Source organism: Oryctolagus cuniculus, chromosome X, assembly GCF_964237555.1.
Source record: "Oryctolagus cuniculus chromosome X, mOryCun1.1, whole genome shotgun sequence".
NCBI lineage: Eukaryota > Metazoa > Chordata > Mammalia > Lagomorpha > Leporidae > Oryctolagus > Oryctolagus cuniculus.
Window position 1 is genome coordinate 95639726 of NC_091453.1, and position 17332 is coordinate 95657057.

The 17332-nt window shown below is 37.3% G+C and overlaps 1 protein-coding gene across 3 annotated transcripts in view; it reads right to left on the reverse strand.

Moving 5' to 3' along the window:
* Positions 1 to 17332, reverse strand: part of DIAPH2 (diaphanous related formin 2) — a 938294-nt gene that overhangs the window by 499712 nt on the left and 421250 nt on the right. For all 3 annotated transcript variants that reach the window (XM_051827762.2, XM_051827761.2, XM_051827763.2), the window contains one exon: positions 15223 to 15317. In XM_051827762.2, the coding sequence (XP_051683722.1) occupies positions 15223 to 15317 (95 nt within the window). The remainder of the gene's footprint in view (positions 1 to 15222; positions 15318 to 17332) is intronic.

A 17332-nucleotide genomic window follows, 5' to 3' on the forward strand; every position in this document is an offset into this window, starting at 1 on the left:
ACCCTTCTTTAAACCTCTGACATCTCCCATCCAGTAGAGAAGTACACCTTCACATTATCTGTATCCTGTTTAGTGTCTGTTGTCTTATAATACTTCACATGGCCATCATGTATTTAGAGTACCTAATAGCAAAAGCTTCCCTATCTGTGATGTGCTCATCAACAACAGAAAATCTCTTATCTGGAAGAAAACAATTTATTGTTTTTATAATGAAATATAATATGTAACTTTCATAAACAGAACCTAGCAGCTGTTCCCTTTGGATTTAGTGTGTTAAACATACTGTATGCATGCCCCTAGGCTAATATTCCCTTGAGTGAACCATGCTCTCCAAAATATACAGCTGAGGCCCAGGAAATCTGTGTAGATGGGGATGGGTTTTAACTCTGGACGATCAAGAACTTTCAGAGAATTCATGTATGACAGAAATATTTAGGACTGGCAGAAAAACCCAGAACTAATCATGATTCTATACTTGTATAAATATTTCTTTGACATTACATGGAATTCTTATGTTTACTTTCAGATAGCACAGTTTGTTCAATAAAGGAGGTTGGGATGGTTCTTGTAATTTTCAGAAAAACTTGAGATAAAAGATCTCAATAGTTGAGAAGATGAAATTCATACTGACACTAAGCCTAGAACGGACTGCTTACTCCTTCACTGTGACCCTGAAGAGACAACCAGTCTTACATGTTAAAAAAACAATAAATTTAAAATACCACCTGGAGCTCGTAGGCTTAAAGCATAAATAAAAGATAAGGAAAAGCTAATTTCATGATTCAATCAGTTTGCATTATATACACGTGTTGAAATAATTACATTACAGTATAATACATATAGTATACTATACTATGATTATACTATACATAAAATGCATAAGCATTACATGTTAATCAAAAGAAAAAGATAATTTAAGTACCATCAAATCACATAATATATTAGTTCTCACATAAATGAGGCACTGTTATCATTTACCTGACTGATCCTAAATTAAAAAGAATGATCAAAACAAAGAATGTTCATGATAAAGCTCAGAATGTCAGCATCATATGCAAAAATCATTTATAAAAGCACTCAAAAAAGTTATGAATAATGAAGTATAAATGAACTGATGAATAATGGAGACTATTCAGTCTCATATCCAAAGTAGGGAGTATTTCTAGTGGAGTATGACTTTAAGTCATATTTACAAAGATATAAAAGGACACTTAAAGGATAGTAGAAGGCCATGTACAGTGAGATGGGGAAGAGCAAAGGCAAGTAGTGTACAGTGTACTTTGAATACAAAGTAAAGACATTGAAAAATTCACCAAATTTTGATATAACTAGATATCTATTACAGTATTTAAAAACAAAACAGGTGGAAATCATTGCTACTTCTTTAATTTATTTTTATTAAATTTATATCTATTTTTTTTCTAAAGACAGAGTTCCAGAGAGGGGCAGGGGAGAGACAGAAAGAGAAGTCTTCTCTAATAACAAGGAATTTTGTTGTTAAAACAGGAAATGCTAGAGCACCTTTGAATGCTGATGGGAATAATGGAGTTGGGAAGGAAAGATTGAAAATGTAAAAAAGACACAGAAGAGTAAAAAGTGAAAACAACGAAGTGTGGGGTTCCATATCCATATATGGAAGAATTTGCCCTTTTTAAAGAAAGATTTATTATCTTAGTGGAGCATTAAGCCTTTGACTATAATGAAAATTAAAAATATGCTATCTCAGGGATGGTGCTGTGGCACAGTAGGCTAAGCCTCCGCCTGCGTTGCCAGCATCTCATATGGGCGCCAGCTGGAGTCCTGGTTGCTCCACTTCCAATCCAGCTCTCTGCTATGGCCTGAGAAAGCAGTGGAAGATGGCTCAAGTGATTGGGCCCCTGTACCCACGTGGGAGACCTGGAAAAAGCTCCTGGCTCTGGGCTTTGGATCGGCCCAACTCTGGCCATTGTGGCCATTTGGGGAGCGAACCAGTGAATGGAAGACCTTTCTCTGTCTCTCTCTGTCTGTAACTCTTCCTCTTAAATAAAATAAATAAAATCTTTAAAAAAAAGTTATCTCAAAAATCAAAAATTTTTTAAAGATTTATTTATTTGAAAGAGTTACAGAGAATGAGAGAGACACACAGACACATACACACACACACACACACACACACACACTGAGAGAAAGAAGGAGAGAGGAGAGAAAGAGAGAAGGAGAGAGAGAGAGAGAGAGAGAGAGAGAGATCTTACATCTGTTGGTTTACTCTCCAGATGGCCACAAGAGCCTGAACTGGTCCAGGCCAAAGCCAGAAGCCAGGAGATTCTTCCAGGTCTCCCGCGTGGGTACAGGGGCCCAAGCACTTGCACCATCCTCCATTGCTTTCTCGGGCACATTAGCAAGGGGCTGGACTGGAAGTGGAACAGCTGGGACTCAAACCAGCACCCGTATGGGATGTTGGTGTTGCAGGGTGTGGCTTCACATGCTATTCCACAATGCCAGCCCCTGCTACTGTTTCTTAAGGAAGGCAATGAAATGGTGAAGAAAAAAGAAAACCTAATTGATTCAAGTAAGATGTACTAGATTGGAGGCAACCTAGAGACAAAGGACCAGTTAGGAAACAAGGGTAGTAAAAGATGGGGTGGTCCAGTCTTTCAATAAAGAATCAATAAGAATGCTTAAGTTTGGATGAGTATCAGGCAGGGTCAAAGAAGTGAGAAGGCTGGCAACAATTCCAGGAAATAAAGACAGACCTTTATATGAGAGAAGAAACAAGAATATGAGTTTAAGTTTTTCATTCAAGTGACAGTTGAATGTTCAAGTGGAGAGTTAATTATCCTTAAATAAGTGGTTGGAAAGGTGAAGGATTAGGACTAAATAGATATCCAAAAGACACCTTTATATTTATATCCTATTTGTTTAATATTTTACAATTTCCAAGGATTTCAACAAATGCTCATATTTAATTTTTATGATAACCCAGCTTACTAAGTATGTATCTCCTCCTTCGGTTGGCCAAAAATTCAGGGCTAAAAGAAGCAAAGTGATTTACTCAAAATTACACAGGGAATAAGTTATTAAAACCAAAAACACAATCCCCCCCCCCCCACTACACCGAGAGTGGTATTTTAAGTATAAATCACTTAAGGGTAGAAACTACAAGGAGACAATATGGCGATTAGTCATGGCATTCAGGGAAGAAAAGCAGACACCTTATTTGCTTTACCTGAGAAGGAACTAATTTTTCACTCTATTCAGCTATATACTTTCAAGAAAAATTATGAAATGAAGGCCAAAATATTTACTCTTATTTTTCCAACAAAGCTGAAAGACTTCATTTCATTAAATGGTTCCATCACTCTGAATCTTTCATATGGGATAAAGTAAATGATGGTCTTCCTAGTAGTTGAAATATACTTTCATTTTACTAAAATGGTGCTTATTAAGGCAGAAACAGAATCCAATGACCCTTAATCCAGTAAGTAAAATTAAATCTTTATTTCTCACCACCTAATTGTATACATATTTCACAATGAAAAGAAAAAATGGATTCCAATGAAGACATTTATAATGGCTTAACCTGAAAAAAGATATTCTAAGTATAATTTAATTTCTACTTTGACTTCCAACAAGAGACATAGCACAAATTGTTTAATTAGTAAACTTTTTATGGCTATATTTTACTCCTATCTAACAGTAAATTACCCCAACCTACCCACTCACCTGCACATTACAGCAGGGAAAAACCATGTAGGTTAAAAAAAATCAATAAACTAGTATCAAACTGAGTTGTGATCCCAAATTAGCTATATGATAATGTTTAATTTACTTAAATGACACGTTAAAAATATTTTTAAAATGTTGTAAATTGTTCAAGGCTTACTCTGTAAATGTAAAACAAGAAAGCACATACACTGTGATCAAGGAAAAAAAGCCAATTCACACTGATTGCATTCACAGCTGAAACATAATTACGGTCTGTACTTTTAAGTAATACTTGAGTGATGGTATCTGCAGTTTAACAGGAATTCATTCTATCAGAGTAAGTGCTTGACATGAGTAGTTTACGGTCCTGAAAAAATTTTTAAACACATAATATGGTTTTCTGTTTTGTTTTAGCTTACACTAATCAATTGTCGGAAATCTCTATCATGAAGTTTGAAATGAACATAAAAAATGAAAGCAAATGACTGGATGTTTATTTTTTAAAAAGATTTTATTTGAAAGGCAGAGTTACAGAGAGGCAGAGGCAAAGACACACACACACACAAGGGGAGGGGGGGAGGGGGGAGAGAGGGAGGGGGGGAGAGAGAGAGAGAGAGAGAGAGAGAGAGAGAGAGAGAATCCCATCCACTGTTTCTCTCTCCAAATTGCCACAACAGCTGAAGCTGGGCCAATCAGAAGCCAGGAGCCAGGAGCTTCATCCGGGTCTCCCACCCATGTGTAGGTGCTCTCCCACCCATGTGTAGGGGCTCAACCACTTAGGCCATCGTCTACTGCTTTCCCAGACCATAGCAGAGAGCTGGATTGAAGTAGAGCAGCTGGGACTCGAACTGGAGCCCATATGGGATGCTAGAACTACAGGCGGTGGCTTTACTTGCTATGCCACAGTGCCCAGCCTCTGGATGTTTATTAAATATGCAACTCTATTTTAAGGGTAATTTAAGAAGTTTGTGTAAAAATGGAACTAAAAGATAGTTTGTTTTGGTGCAATTTTTTAAAAAAAAAATCTATGTGTAGATTTTTTGTAATACATGTTTTGCATGAACTTTTTGAAGATCCTCCCCATATATTTCAGAAGTAATGGTCATTCTAAGACAATTATTCTTACCTAGGGACAGTTTTGCACCCCAGGACACATTTGTCCAACTTTGGAGACATTTCTGATTGTCACAACTAGTAGTAGAATCAGCAACTGGTAGGCAGAGGCTAGGGATACTACTAAACATCCTAGGAAATACAAGACAGCACTCCAAAAAAAGAATTTCCTAAAATGTCAGTAGTGTCAAAGTTGAGGGATCCTTTCAGCACTTGCCAAATACTTATTATTTTGATTTATTATATAATATTTATAATATACAAAAATGTATATATGATAATGAATCTGTGTGTCTACCATCGAGCTTAAGAAAGATTTAAATCTCCACTTGTATTCCATTTGGACTGCCTTTCTAAAATATTTTAAGGAGATAAGTTAAAATACCATTATGTTACATTTATATTATACTAAAGTATGCCATAGCATGTGAATTATACTATTTTATGTTAAATCATAACATAATAGGTTAAACTGTAACTATTGTAGGTTTTAACTGATTTGATGACGTGATACATTTCTACTTTACATCAAAGATGTAGAGTTATAATAAAATTCTATAAAAAGCATATGGTACATAAAATATTATTCTTGTGTATAGAAACAAAGGTTTTGATTACCCCTTTAATACACAGCAGACAGGAAGTAGTTTTATAGATGTAATCAAATACAAAAGGGTTAGAATTTGTTAAATATATAACTAGACAATAATCTTTGAATTCAAATCAAATTTATCAACTACAAAATCAGGAGAAAGGAGAGAAAAAGCATTGCTTTCGGCTGGCGCCACGGCTAAATAGGCTAATTCTCTGCCTGCGGCGCTGGCACACCGGGTTCTAGTCCCGGTCGGGGGGCCAGATTCTGTCCCCGGTCGCTCCTCTTCCTGTCCAGCTCTCTGCTATGGCCCGGTAATGCAGTGGAGGATGGCCTAATTCCTTGGGCCCTGCACCCATGTGGGGGACCTGGAGGAAGTTCCTGGCTCCTGGCTTTGGATCAGCGCAGTGCGCCGGCCGCGGCAGCCATTGGAGGGTGAACCAACGGCAAAGGAAGACCTTTCTCTCTGTCTCTCTCTCTCTCTCACTGTCCACTCTGCCTGTCCAAAAAAAAAAAAAAAAAAAAAAAAGCATTGCTTTGCATCTCTCTTCATTAATTCCATAGAGGACACTGAAGTCTGGATTCTCTGCCCCTATATCTTTTAGGCTGAGGGTTTACTGCTTTTTTGACTAGAAGGAATCTCACAGCTACAGGTCAGAATAAGGATTATGGTATAACCTTGGTTCTCATTTTCCAGTTTAGAGTCTTGGAAATTTATATATGGGAAAAAAAAAACCCACTTTCCAAGGTCTACAATTGTAAGGGATTTCCTGGTGTACCCCAACCATCAATTCATTACTATGGACCCAATGGATCTACATAATGAAAAAACAGACTTTTAATGAAGTTTTTTCATGGCTTAAATTGCACAAGCAGCAAAACTATAGAATATTTGAGACCCCGTCCTGATCAACTACTAATAATATCATGTTTTGTTCAAAATGTAAATGGGTTCAATTTTTTTGCATTTTAAAATACTATTTATAATCCAATTAGCACAAGAAAAAAATTTAGAGCTGCTTTCTCTTTCCTTGTAAACAATAAAACAACCAGAGATGGTGGCAAATGAAATACTGGTATTAATTAACAAAAGACATAAAGAGAATGAAAACAATCAGCCATAAAATTTGCTTGGAATAGGTGGGATATTAACAATAGAATGAAAGCAGCAAACGAATCAAAGAAAACTTTACTCAAGAAAGGCAAGAAAAAATATTTTTTTAAAACCACTCAACTAATCACTTAGAAGAAAAAGATGGAAAAGAGAGCCAGGATTGTGGCATGGCAGGCAAGGCTAGTACTTAGGACAACCATATCCCATATCAGAACACAGTTCAAGTCCTGTAACCTCTGCTTCTGGTCCAGCTTCCTGCTAATGCCTCATGGGAGGAAAAAGAAGATGGGTCAAGTGCTTGGCCTCTGCTTCCCAAATGGGAGACCCAGATGGAGTCACAGGCTCCTAGCTTCAGTCTGGTCCAACCCTGGCTATTGTAGGCATTTGGGAAAAGAACCAGCCAGATGGAATCGCTCTGTGTGTGTGTGTGTGTGTGTACATTTGTGTCCACCTTTCAAATAAACCAGAAAATCAATTTTCAAAATGATGGAACAGAATAGTAGCTCATGGATAAAAGCATTTTTAGATTGCAATAGTGTACCATAAAATTATTCTACCATCATGAGAAATGGGAAAGAAATGCTTTATGATTACTACTGTCATTGCTAATGTTTCATGCACCCTAAAGAATTATGAAAATAAACATGGTGAATACTGGCTTTTATTTAAGAGAAAAATGTTTTCAGATTCTACAAAATTAATGCCATTGTAGCTTTAATTGATGTACTTGTAGTTTTCTAAAGTCATCAACCCTTGTGAAGTACACAAACACATGCAGACTCACAACCTTGCATAAAATGCAGATGGTCAATAGCCACATAAATAGATCAATGATTACAAAGATGGATTGAGGAGACAAAAATGAGCTCTGCTATTACACATGCATGAACTTCCTGACTATAAGAATAATTATACTCTAGAACTGGTTAATTGAAGGAAGCTGAAGAAATCTTTTCTCCCTACAGAATCAATAGATTCCCATCTATCTTTGATGACTTAGGTATAGCATTGTCTGGAATCGGGGATTGGACTGGATGACCTCTACTTCATTCTAGTTATTTTGTAGATATATAGATCTGTTTTTAGACCTAAAATCACATTTGGGAAAACATAATCCTGTTGCAACTTATAGATCCTACACATTGTGTTTAGTGCCTGATATTAAAATGGATTTCAGAAAAACAACAAAACTAGCATATATGGAAATTATCTGGGGGAGAGGAGAGGAAAGCCAGCTGGAATACCCCCATGCATATAATGCAGAGAGATATCTATGGAGGCATTTTTGTAGTTTTCAGGTCTGAAAGAGAGCTATATTTTACCTGAGGCATTATTAAGAACCATTTAGGCCTTTTATTAAAGGAGGAATTCACTTAAAATGAATGCAAGGGAGGGATGGAAGAAGAAGGAAGGGGAGGGGAGGTGGAAATAACCACTTAATCATTGCAATTGGGATGTCAAAAGAGATATTTATAGCCCTTGCCTGTGATCTGTTTGCTTTGTGTTTGTTGAACTCTTTATTTAATAGAGCCATTAAGCCTCTGACTATAATGTAAATTAAAAATGTCATCTTAAAAATACTACTAAAGTGGAAAAATAAATGATGATCAAGAAATAGCGTAGGAAAAAGCAGATATTTCTTCCCCGATCTCTTTCTCCCATTTATCTCACCTTAAAACTCTCCTGTGTTGGCTTTTTTGACACACCACGTATCCTAGCCTTCTTCCTAATATGTTGACTCCTTTTGCTCTGATTTATTTACTATCATCCATGCCTTCAACCTGTGTGGTCTCCAGAAACACAGTCCTTAGTCTTCCATTTGCCATTTTTTTTTTCATTAGAACCCTTGAGAATTTCATTGGTCCTTATACTCCAATAATCAGTTCTTGCAAATGACTCCAAAAATTCTTATTTTTCAGTCTTGACCCCTGTTCTGAAGTTTAATATATACTCTACTGTAACATTATCTGTAGAAGTTTTCTTTTTTGTGGGCCAGCATTGTAGCAGAGTGGGTCAAGCTGCCATCTATGCCACCAGCAACCTTTTCGTCCGGGCTGCTCTACTTCCAATCCATCTCCCTGCTAATGGCTTGGGAAAGCAGTGGAAGACGGTACAAGTACTTAGACCCCTGCACCCACATGAGAGACTTTGATGAAGCTCTTGGCTCCTGGCTTTAGCTTGGCCCAACCCTGGCCTGTATCTCTCTCTCTCTCTCTCTCTCTCTCTCTCTCCCACCTAAAACTTTGCCTTTCAAACAAACAAATAAATCTTTAAAACAAAGTTTTCTCTTCTGCCCTGAAAGCAGCTTTGCCTCTTTTTCTCAGTGTTAAAACCAGTGTCTGTATCACCAAGATTTGTCTTATGAGTCATATTTTTTAACTTCTTATTTACCCACCTTCTCTTTCTCCTACCCCTGACATATTTTATGTCTTTATTATACCTTATACTTGAAATTGAAACCATCTCTATGCTTAGTCTCTTTATGTCAAGCAATTTGGCATACTGCAGCTAAGGTAACTTTCCTAAACACACAACTGGACCACATACACACTCAACAGTTTAGTATTCAAATTGTTTATCGGTGATCAAAAATCTGGTACATATAGGGCTAGGAATGAGTCAGAGTAGGTAAAATGCAATAGAGAGGAGATAGGGTCTGTAGCAAAGTAGAGATTGTGTTATGTTAAAATTCTACCATTTAAGCATCATCAAGGCTAAGAAAACATATTTGAGAGCAAGAGAGAGAACAGGAATGGGAGAGAGAATGCTTATGAATTAGTAGTTTGTGATACCTATGCCTAATAGAACCCCAATCTATACAGTAATCTTATATATACTCTTTGTTCTTGCCACCCAAACGACTTCTGGGCTATATCAGAATAATAAAAAACATCATCCTTTATATGCCTCAAGCCTTTATCCACAATTCCTTTTTCCTAATCCCAATCATAATTTAAGTCCACTAGTGTGTCAATGACTAGATGAAATAGTACTTCCAGAAAGACCACCTTAACCATAGCCCACTCTATCCTATAGCTCCCCTCTTTGAATCTCTGTACCATTTTCAGGTCTTCTTTTTTTGTCCATGGAAACCTTCCACATAAGCTTTTGTATTCTTTCTCAGAATAAAATAAAATACATAGGGTTACAAAAGAAAACAAATATACTAAAATAATTATGTACATACTCACAAAAATAAATTGTGACATAATAGACGTGCTTCTCGATTAAAGCATTAAAAATAAGATATAGTGGCAGCTCTTGTAAGCACTATAATTTTGAAGTAATAATGAGGGTAAACAATATTTCAAGATATCTGTCATACTACAGTGTGATAGGAAAACATTTATTATTTCTATTAGTGTCAAAGTTAGAGATACTGTTATACTACTTTGGTCTGGTGTCTGCATTCTTAATTAAATGAAATACTGAATATTGATTAGAAGTTAATGAAACTGAAGATGCAATATTTTTCACATCTAACTTCAGGATTTGCTAGCTTCTCTCAATGGGTTTGAAAAGGGGACACTGAGCCCCTGATTTTCAATCCCTGCCACCACATCTTTGTAAATTAACATGCAGTAACAGTATACTACATTAGACATGGATCATCTTTTTTTCACATATACCTTCTGACTTAGAACATAAACTCTGTACCAAAATGATATTTTCTCAGCATTACAGAATCATTTATACACTCTAATGAGCTTAACTAGAACATACATTTATTTTTCACCTAATACTTGGATCATTTTTTTTTCAAACTATGTGTTTCATTTCTTTGTTAACACCCTCTAAGTCTATCTACAAATATTTCTTTTTTACTGCTGACATTTAAAAACACTGGTCTTAGATTTGTCTCCCAATAGATCAAAGTAAATTATACTGAACCTGACTTTCAAAGCTGGGGTAATGATTATAAGAATCAACTAAATTTAGTGAACATTATTTGGAAATAACATAATTGCATGTATTAAAAGCTCCTCAGGATATGCATACTTTTAAATGTTTTTATGTCTTTCTGTGTCTTAGGACATTTCAATTGCTCCGATATAGTAGATTCAGTTTTGATCATAAATTTAGACATTTTAAATCAAACGAATCATTAATATTTTTATTAATAACCTTAAAAATTGAGCTTGATCTTGCTGATTAAATAAAATTTTTCTTTTTCTTTACTAAGGTACTTATCCCGGCACATAACTAAAATCTATTAGTTGGCACAGATAAGCCTATAAACCTACACTAGGGAAGAATACTGGTATAATTCCAGTTGCTGGGAAGTGATGCTGTCTTCATTGTTTGTTGCTGTTCTTGTTGTTGTTTGTTATTATGAGGAAACAACCACGCTACATGAGCAACAATGATTATGCATGGAAGGAGTTTATCACCATAAGTAAAAGGAACTTACAACAAAGTTATTCTGATGTTTCATATTTTATGCTATGCATTATCAATGTGCTACATGACACTTAGAAATAAATGGTAAACAACTCAGATGAATGCCAAAGTGATGTTACTTTTGCATCACTAAAGCAAACGTGTCTGGGATGGGAAGGGGAAATAGGTATGGTGATTCCAGTCTTCTCTCCTGCATGAGGGAACTGGTCTTTGGAGGTTGAAAAGTCCTACCTGTTTTAACACAGGAGAATCCTCCTTCTATAAGATACTTCTATATGTGATTTGTCGGGATAAAAGCAGTATTAACCTTCACAATTCAGGTGAGTTACTTAACTTTTGTGCCACATACTCAAGTACAATTTCAATTATGCATATTATTATACGTGAAAGTGTTTTCTTCCTACAAGTAGAACTAAGAAAATGAGTTTTGATAGAGCAAGATAAAGAATAAGAAAAATATACTATATTGAGTATTGGGCACTGTGAAGGACAGCAACTCAGCTTAAAAAAAAAAAGTCCTTAGCAAAAAAAAAAAGGTATGAAATTGATGGGGCAAAGGAGGAAAGGGGTGAAACAGAGAGGTATGTGAAAAGAGAGAGAGAGAAAGGCTTAGAAAAGGAAAGGGAGGCCCGAAAAATAGGAAGAGATGAGACAGGTCCAGGGAAACCCATACACACAGCACTGAGGAAACGCATGGAAGCAAAGAGTCATCAAGCAGGACCTACACTTCTCCTTCACTCACCTTCCCAGAGCACAATCCAAGATTTAGCATCATAATGTGATTTCACAAGCATTGCTTTTGACCACAGAGTAGATAAGATTGAACCAGCAAATTCAAGAATTTAGACATAATTTACTGCCAACTCAAAATTGTAAGCAATTCTTTCCTCCCAACTGGACTACATTTATCCAATTTAAAGAAGGAAACAAAGAAATATATTGTTTATATTATAAAATAAAATAATACAAAAAAATCTCAGGCAAAACATTCCTATACATACATTTGAAAAGCTGGCTGCATGTAAGGAACATTCCTAAGGTGAGAATCTGTCTCCATCTCTGTTCTATATTCCCTGAAGAGTTGAAAACTTGACTTTAATAAAGATTTTTAATATTACTATCAAATAGGTACCACAGTACAAGAACCATTCCACATATTCATATTCTTTTTTATTTACCAGTGCACACAAAGGGAAAGCTCTACTGTCTTAATGGGTAAAATAATGACTACATTGATTAACTCTTCAGACTATGGTATTATTTTATTATAATTTGATTATACAGAAAAAATTAGAAAGCTTCACTTAGTAGTCACAAGTTTATTTATCTCATAATATTTTAAAACTAAACTCTCAACTGGAAGAAAGAGGGAAAAGCAAATCACATTCAGGCTTCATATCATGCTCATTCTGATTATTATGCCAACAATGCTAGGACTAGGAGGGACAGGATAAATATGCAGTGTCTTCTAGAAGTTTATGGAAAATCTGTATTATGAAAAAATTATACATGAATTTCAAAATATTTTGCACCAAAATAAATGTATCTTTTAATTGCCTTTTTTCATGAACTTTTTTTGAAGTCTCCTCATTTGATCAGATTCCCATTTCAACTCAGTGAACTATAGGACAATATGGTAAAATTGTTAAAGGTATAATATAAATTGCTCAATATCTTCTTAAAATCAAAACAGATTATATGGTTCAAAAATAAAAGACAATGGGGCTGGTGCTGGGACACAGAGAGTTAAGCAGCCACCTGCAACATTTACATCCCACATAGCAGCGCTGGTGAGTCTTGGCTGCTCTGGTTCCAATCCAGCTCCCTGTTAATGAGTCTGGGAAAGCAGCAGTAGATGACCCAAGTACTTGGGCCCCTACCATCCATGTGAGAGACCAGAATGAGTTCCAGGGTGCTGGCTTCAGCCTTGGCCCAGCCTGACTGTCCCTCTCTCCCTCCTTCTGTCCCTCTCTCACTCTCCTTCTATCTGTCACTCTGCCTTTCAAATAAATAAAATATTTTTTCTGAAAATAAGAAAGTGACAAGGGCAGGTATTTGGGCTAGCAATATCTGTTAAGATGTCAATGGCCTGGGGTCGGCACCCTGGCTCACCTGGTTAACCCTCCGCCTGCGGCACCGGCATCCCAGTCCAGCCCTCTGCTGTGGCCCGGGAGTGCAGTGGAGGATGGCCCAAGTGCTTGGGCCCCTGCACCTGCATGGAAGACCAGGAAAAAGCACCTGGCTCCTGGCTTCAGATTGGCGTAGCGCTGGTGGTAGTGGCCATTTGGGGAGTGAACCAATGGAAGGAAGACCTTTCTCTCTATCTCTGTCTCTCACTGTCTATAACTCTACCTGTCAAATTTAAAAAAAAAAAAAAGGTTGCCAATGGCCCACATCAGAATACGTGGGTTCAATTCCTGGTGCCAGCTCCTGACTTTAGTTTCGGACTAATGAAGCACCCTGGGAGGCAGCAATGATGTCTCAAGTACTTTGATTCTATTACCCAGGTGAGAGACCTAGATTGAGTTGCTGACTACCAGCTTTAGTACAGCCCAGTTCCCAGTTACTGTTAGCATTTAATGACTGAACCAGAGGATGAGGGACTGCACAAATGAGCTCACTCACTTGCTCTCTCTCTCTCTCCCTCCTGTAAGCCTCTCAAATAAATAAATGGCATCAAAGAAGCCAAAATAAACAAAAAATCATACAAAAACTATGCCTTTAAAAATATATACTTGAAAGAGAGAGTTACAGAGAAAGAAAGAGAGATCTTCTATCCACTGATTCACTCCCCAAATGGTCACAATGCCCAGGACTGTGCCAGGCCGGAGCCAGGAGCCAGGGGCTTCATCAGGTCTCCCATATGAATGCAAGGTCCCAAGCACTTAAGTGATCTTTTACTGCTTTCTGAGGAGCATTAGCAGGGAGCTGCATTGGAAGTGGAGCAGCCAGGAGTTGAACCGGTACCCTATGGGATGCTGGTGTCACAGGCGGTGGCTTAACCTGCTATGTCACAACGCCAGCCCCAGCCCCAGCCCCAGCCCCATTTTTTTGAAGATTTATTTATTTATTTATTTGAAAGGCAGAGTTATAGAGAGAGAAGGAGAGAGGGAGAGGGGGGAGTTGTGGGGGAGGGAGAGAGATTATGCCTTTTTACAAAAAGTCTTTGCAGTTCTTCCTTCCGAAAAATTAAACCAGACAGGGCCAGACATACCAAAAATTCTAATAATATGCTATACCTGTATACTGCTTTACTCTACAAAGAACACTTTATTTGGCTTATTCTTTACAATGGCCCTGCAACTTCCGATGAGTAAACAGATATTTAAGAAGCTAGACTAGTTTACCCATAAGTGGCAGAATAACATAATCGCTTTAGAGTCAAGATAGACCTCACTGTGAATTCCAAGTCAGCTTATCTGCCACCTACAAGTTATGTGACATCATGTGACATTAGGCAATCTCTCTAAGCCTCAGTTTCCTGATCTGTAAAATGCATATAATAAGTAAGGTCAATGGGATAATAAATACATACAGCACTTGACAAAATCCCCAGCACATATTCAGTACCCTACAAAGGACAACTCTACCACTTAACCATCGAACCAGAGCAAGCTATTTAACCTTTTGATTTGTCAATTTTTTCATCCATAAAACAGTAATAACAATAATTACTTAATACAGCCACTGTGATGATGAAATTCATGTCACTTCATGTACAGCAAATGACAGGTAATGATATCTGTACATATGTATATGCTTATATTTAAAATAGAAGATAATAAACAGTAAAACAGAATCAGGGCCTAAATCTTCTATGGTGAGTTCTCCCTTTTTTAAGATTTAATTTACTTATTTGAAAGACAGAGTGACAGACAGAAAGGGAGAGATAAGGAGAGAAAGAAATCTTCCATATGCTGCTTCACTCCTCAAATGTTCTCAATAGCAGGGTCTAGGCTAGGCTGAAGCCAGGAGCCAGGAACTCCATCAGGGTGTCCCATGTGGGTGGCAGGGGCCCAGGTACTTGGGGCATCTTCCACTGCCTTCCCAGGTGCATTAGCAGGGAGATGAATGGGGAGTAGAGCAGGTGGGACTTGAACAGGTGCTCTGATATAGGATGCTGATATCAATGGTGGCAGATTAACTCTCTGCACCACAATGCTGGTCGCTGTTAAGATCTCTTAAGATCAAAACAGCTAGATATTCCTAATTGTATTATCCAAAAAATGGAAGACCACTTTCTCACAATTCTATTGAGAAGAAATAAATATAGAAATATCTCTGAAAATGATTTCAAAAAGGAAAATATCCAAGTTACCTGAATTAAGGCCTCACTCAGCATGTCCTCATTAACCTCCAGGATAATGTTTTTTATGTCTTCATATGGCATGCGATATGATCCCAGGAAGATAGCTAAAAGAAAATTTGATTTTATTTGAAAATAGAATAGCAACAAAATTTTAAGAGTCTTCATAAATGCCTGTCTCTCATTTCATAAACTCAAAATATAAATTTTTTGTCACTAGCCCTAATTCACAGAATTATGAACAAACAAAAGTTGTCTCCATGTGACGGAATACTCTATCTGAGCAAAGTGGCACTAAGGCTCTAACATTTTTAGCTCAAATATGTTTAGATACAATATAAAACCCCTAGTAACATAACACTCATGACTATATGCTTATGCATTTTAGGTGAGGTGATATAAAATAGCCCATAAAAACTTATAATTTTATTTCAGGTTAGACTTTTAATTCCATGTAGAATTTAGTGTAGAAATTGTCAGACAAATCCCAAATAGCACTGCTTAGCAATGACACTAAAGTATCCAAATAAAAAAGCATATCAATCTATAATGGTCTCTCCTATTCAGTTTCACTTTCTGCAGTCTCCTTCAAAGACAAAAGAAAAAAACCAAGGTCTGAAAATATTCAATGGCAAATTCCAGAAATAAGCAATTCGTAAGTTTCACATTGCATGCCATTTTCTTTTTTTAATTTTTATTAATTTTATTTGCTTATTTGCATGTTATAGACAGAGTTCAGATCCTCTAGTTCACTCCCCAAATGCCCACAGTAGCTGTGGGGAAGTAGTAGTAGGGGGAGAGGGAGTTAGCAGCAAAGTGGAGGTCAGCAAATCTACGTATCAGATACTGAATCCAGGTCTCCCAGGTGGGTTTGCAGAAACCCAACCATCTGAGGGACCATGGCTGCCTTCCAAGATCTGCACTAACAGGCGGCTGGAATCAGAAGACATAAATAAGAGATGAACCCAGGCACTCTGACATGGGAGGTGGGCATCCTAATTGGTGCCTAAACACTAGGTCAAGTAAATGCTTCTGTGGCTAATTTTTAATTGTGTGATAAAATCTTGGTGCTTTTCCATCTTGTCCCACCCAGAATTTGAAGCACCCTCCTGTCTAGCATATCCATGTTGTATACACTACCCACACATTAGTGATTTAGTGGTTGTCTATGTTATCAGACTATCACTGTGTGGCACTGCTTGTGCTCATGAAACACTTACTTTTACTTATGGATCCAAAAGGCCAGAATAATTATGCTGACAATTCCGATACAACAAAGAGAAGCCATAAAGTGCTTCTTTTAAGTATTATATCATCACAGCCAGCGCCATGGCTCACTAGGCTAATCCTCCACCTGGAGCACCGGCACCCCAGGTTCTAGTCCCAGTTGGGGCACCGGTTCTGTCCTGGTTGCTCCTCTTCTAGTCCAGCTCTCTGCTGTGGCCCAGGAGTGCAGTGGAGGATGGCCCAAGTGCTTGGGCCCTGCACCTGCATGGGAGACCAGGAGGAAGCACCTGGCTCCTGGCTTCGGATTGGCACAGTGCGCCTGCCACAGCGGCCATTTTGGGGGTGAACAAGTGGAAGGAAGACCTTTCTGTCTTTCTCTCTCTCTCACTGTCTAACTCTGCCTGTCAAGAAAAAAAAGTATTATATCATCACAAGAAAGGTGAGCATAGTACAGAAAGATATTTTGAGAGAGAAGAGGCTACATTCACATTACCACATTACCTTTGTCACAGTGTATTTTTATAATCGGTCTATTTTATCATTAATTATTATTGTTAACCTCACACTATGCATGAATGATAAATTAAACTATCACAGATACATATGCACAGGAAAAAATATAGTACATATATAGGGTTCAGTACTATCTGTGGTTGAAGGCATCCACTGGAAGTCTTGGGACACACCCCTCAGATATAAGGATGGACTACCTTACTTTGCAATTCTTCTACATAAGAAAAAATGTTAAGTGCCTGAATCATCAATGCACTCTGTCTCCCTGCTGACATTCATGTAGTATACTATTAGTCTTAATTGGATATATATCATGACACACTGAAATAGTTCAACAAATTATACCTAGAATTGCTCATAATTACTCAAAAAGTATTTTTAA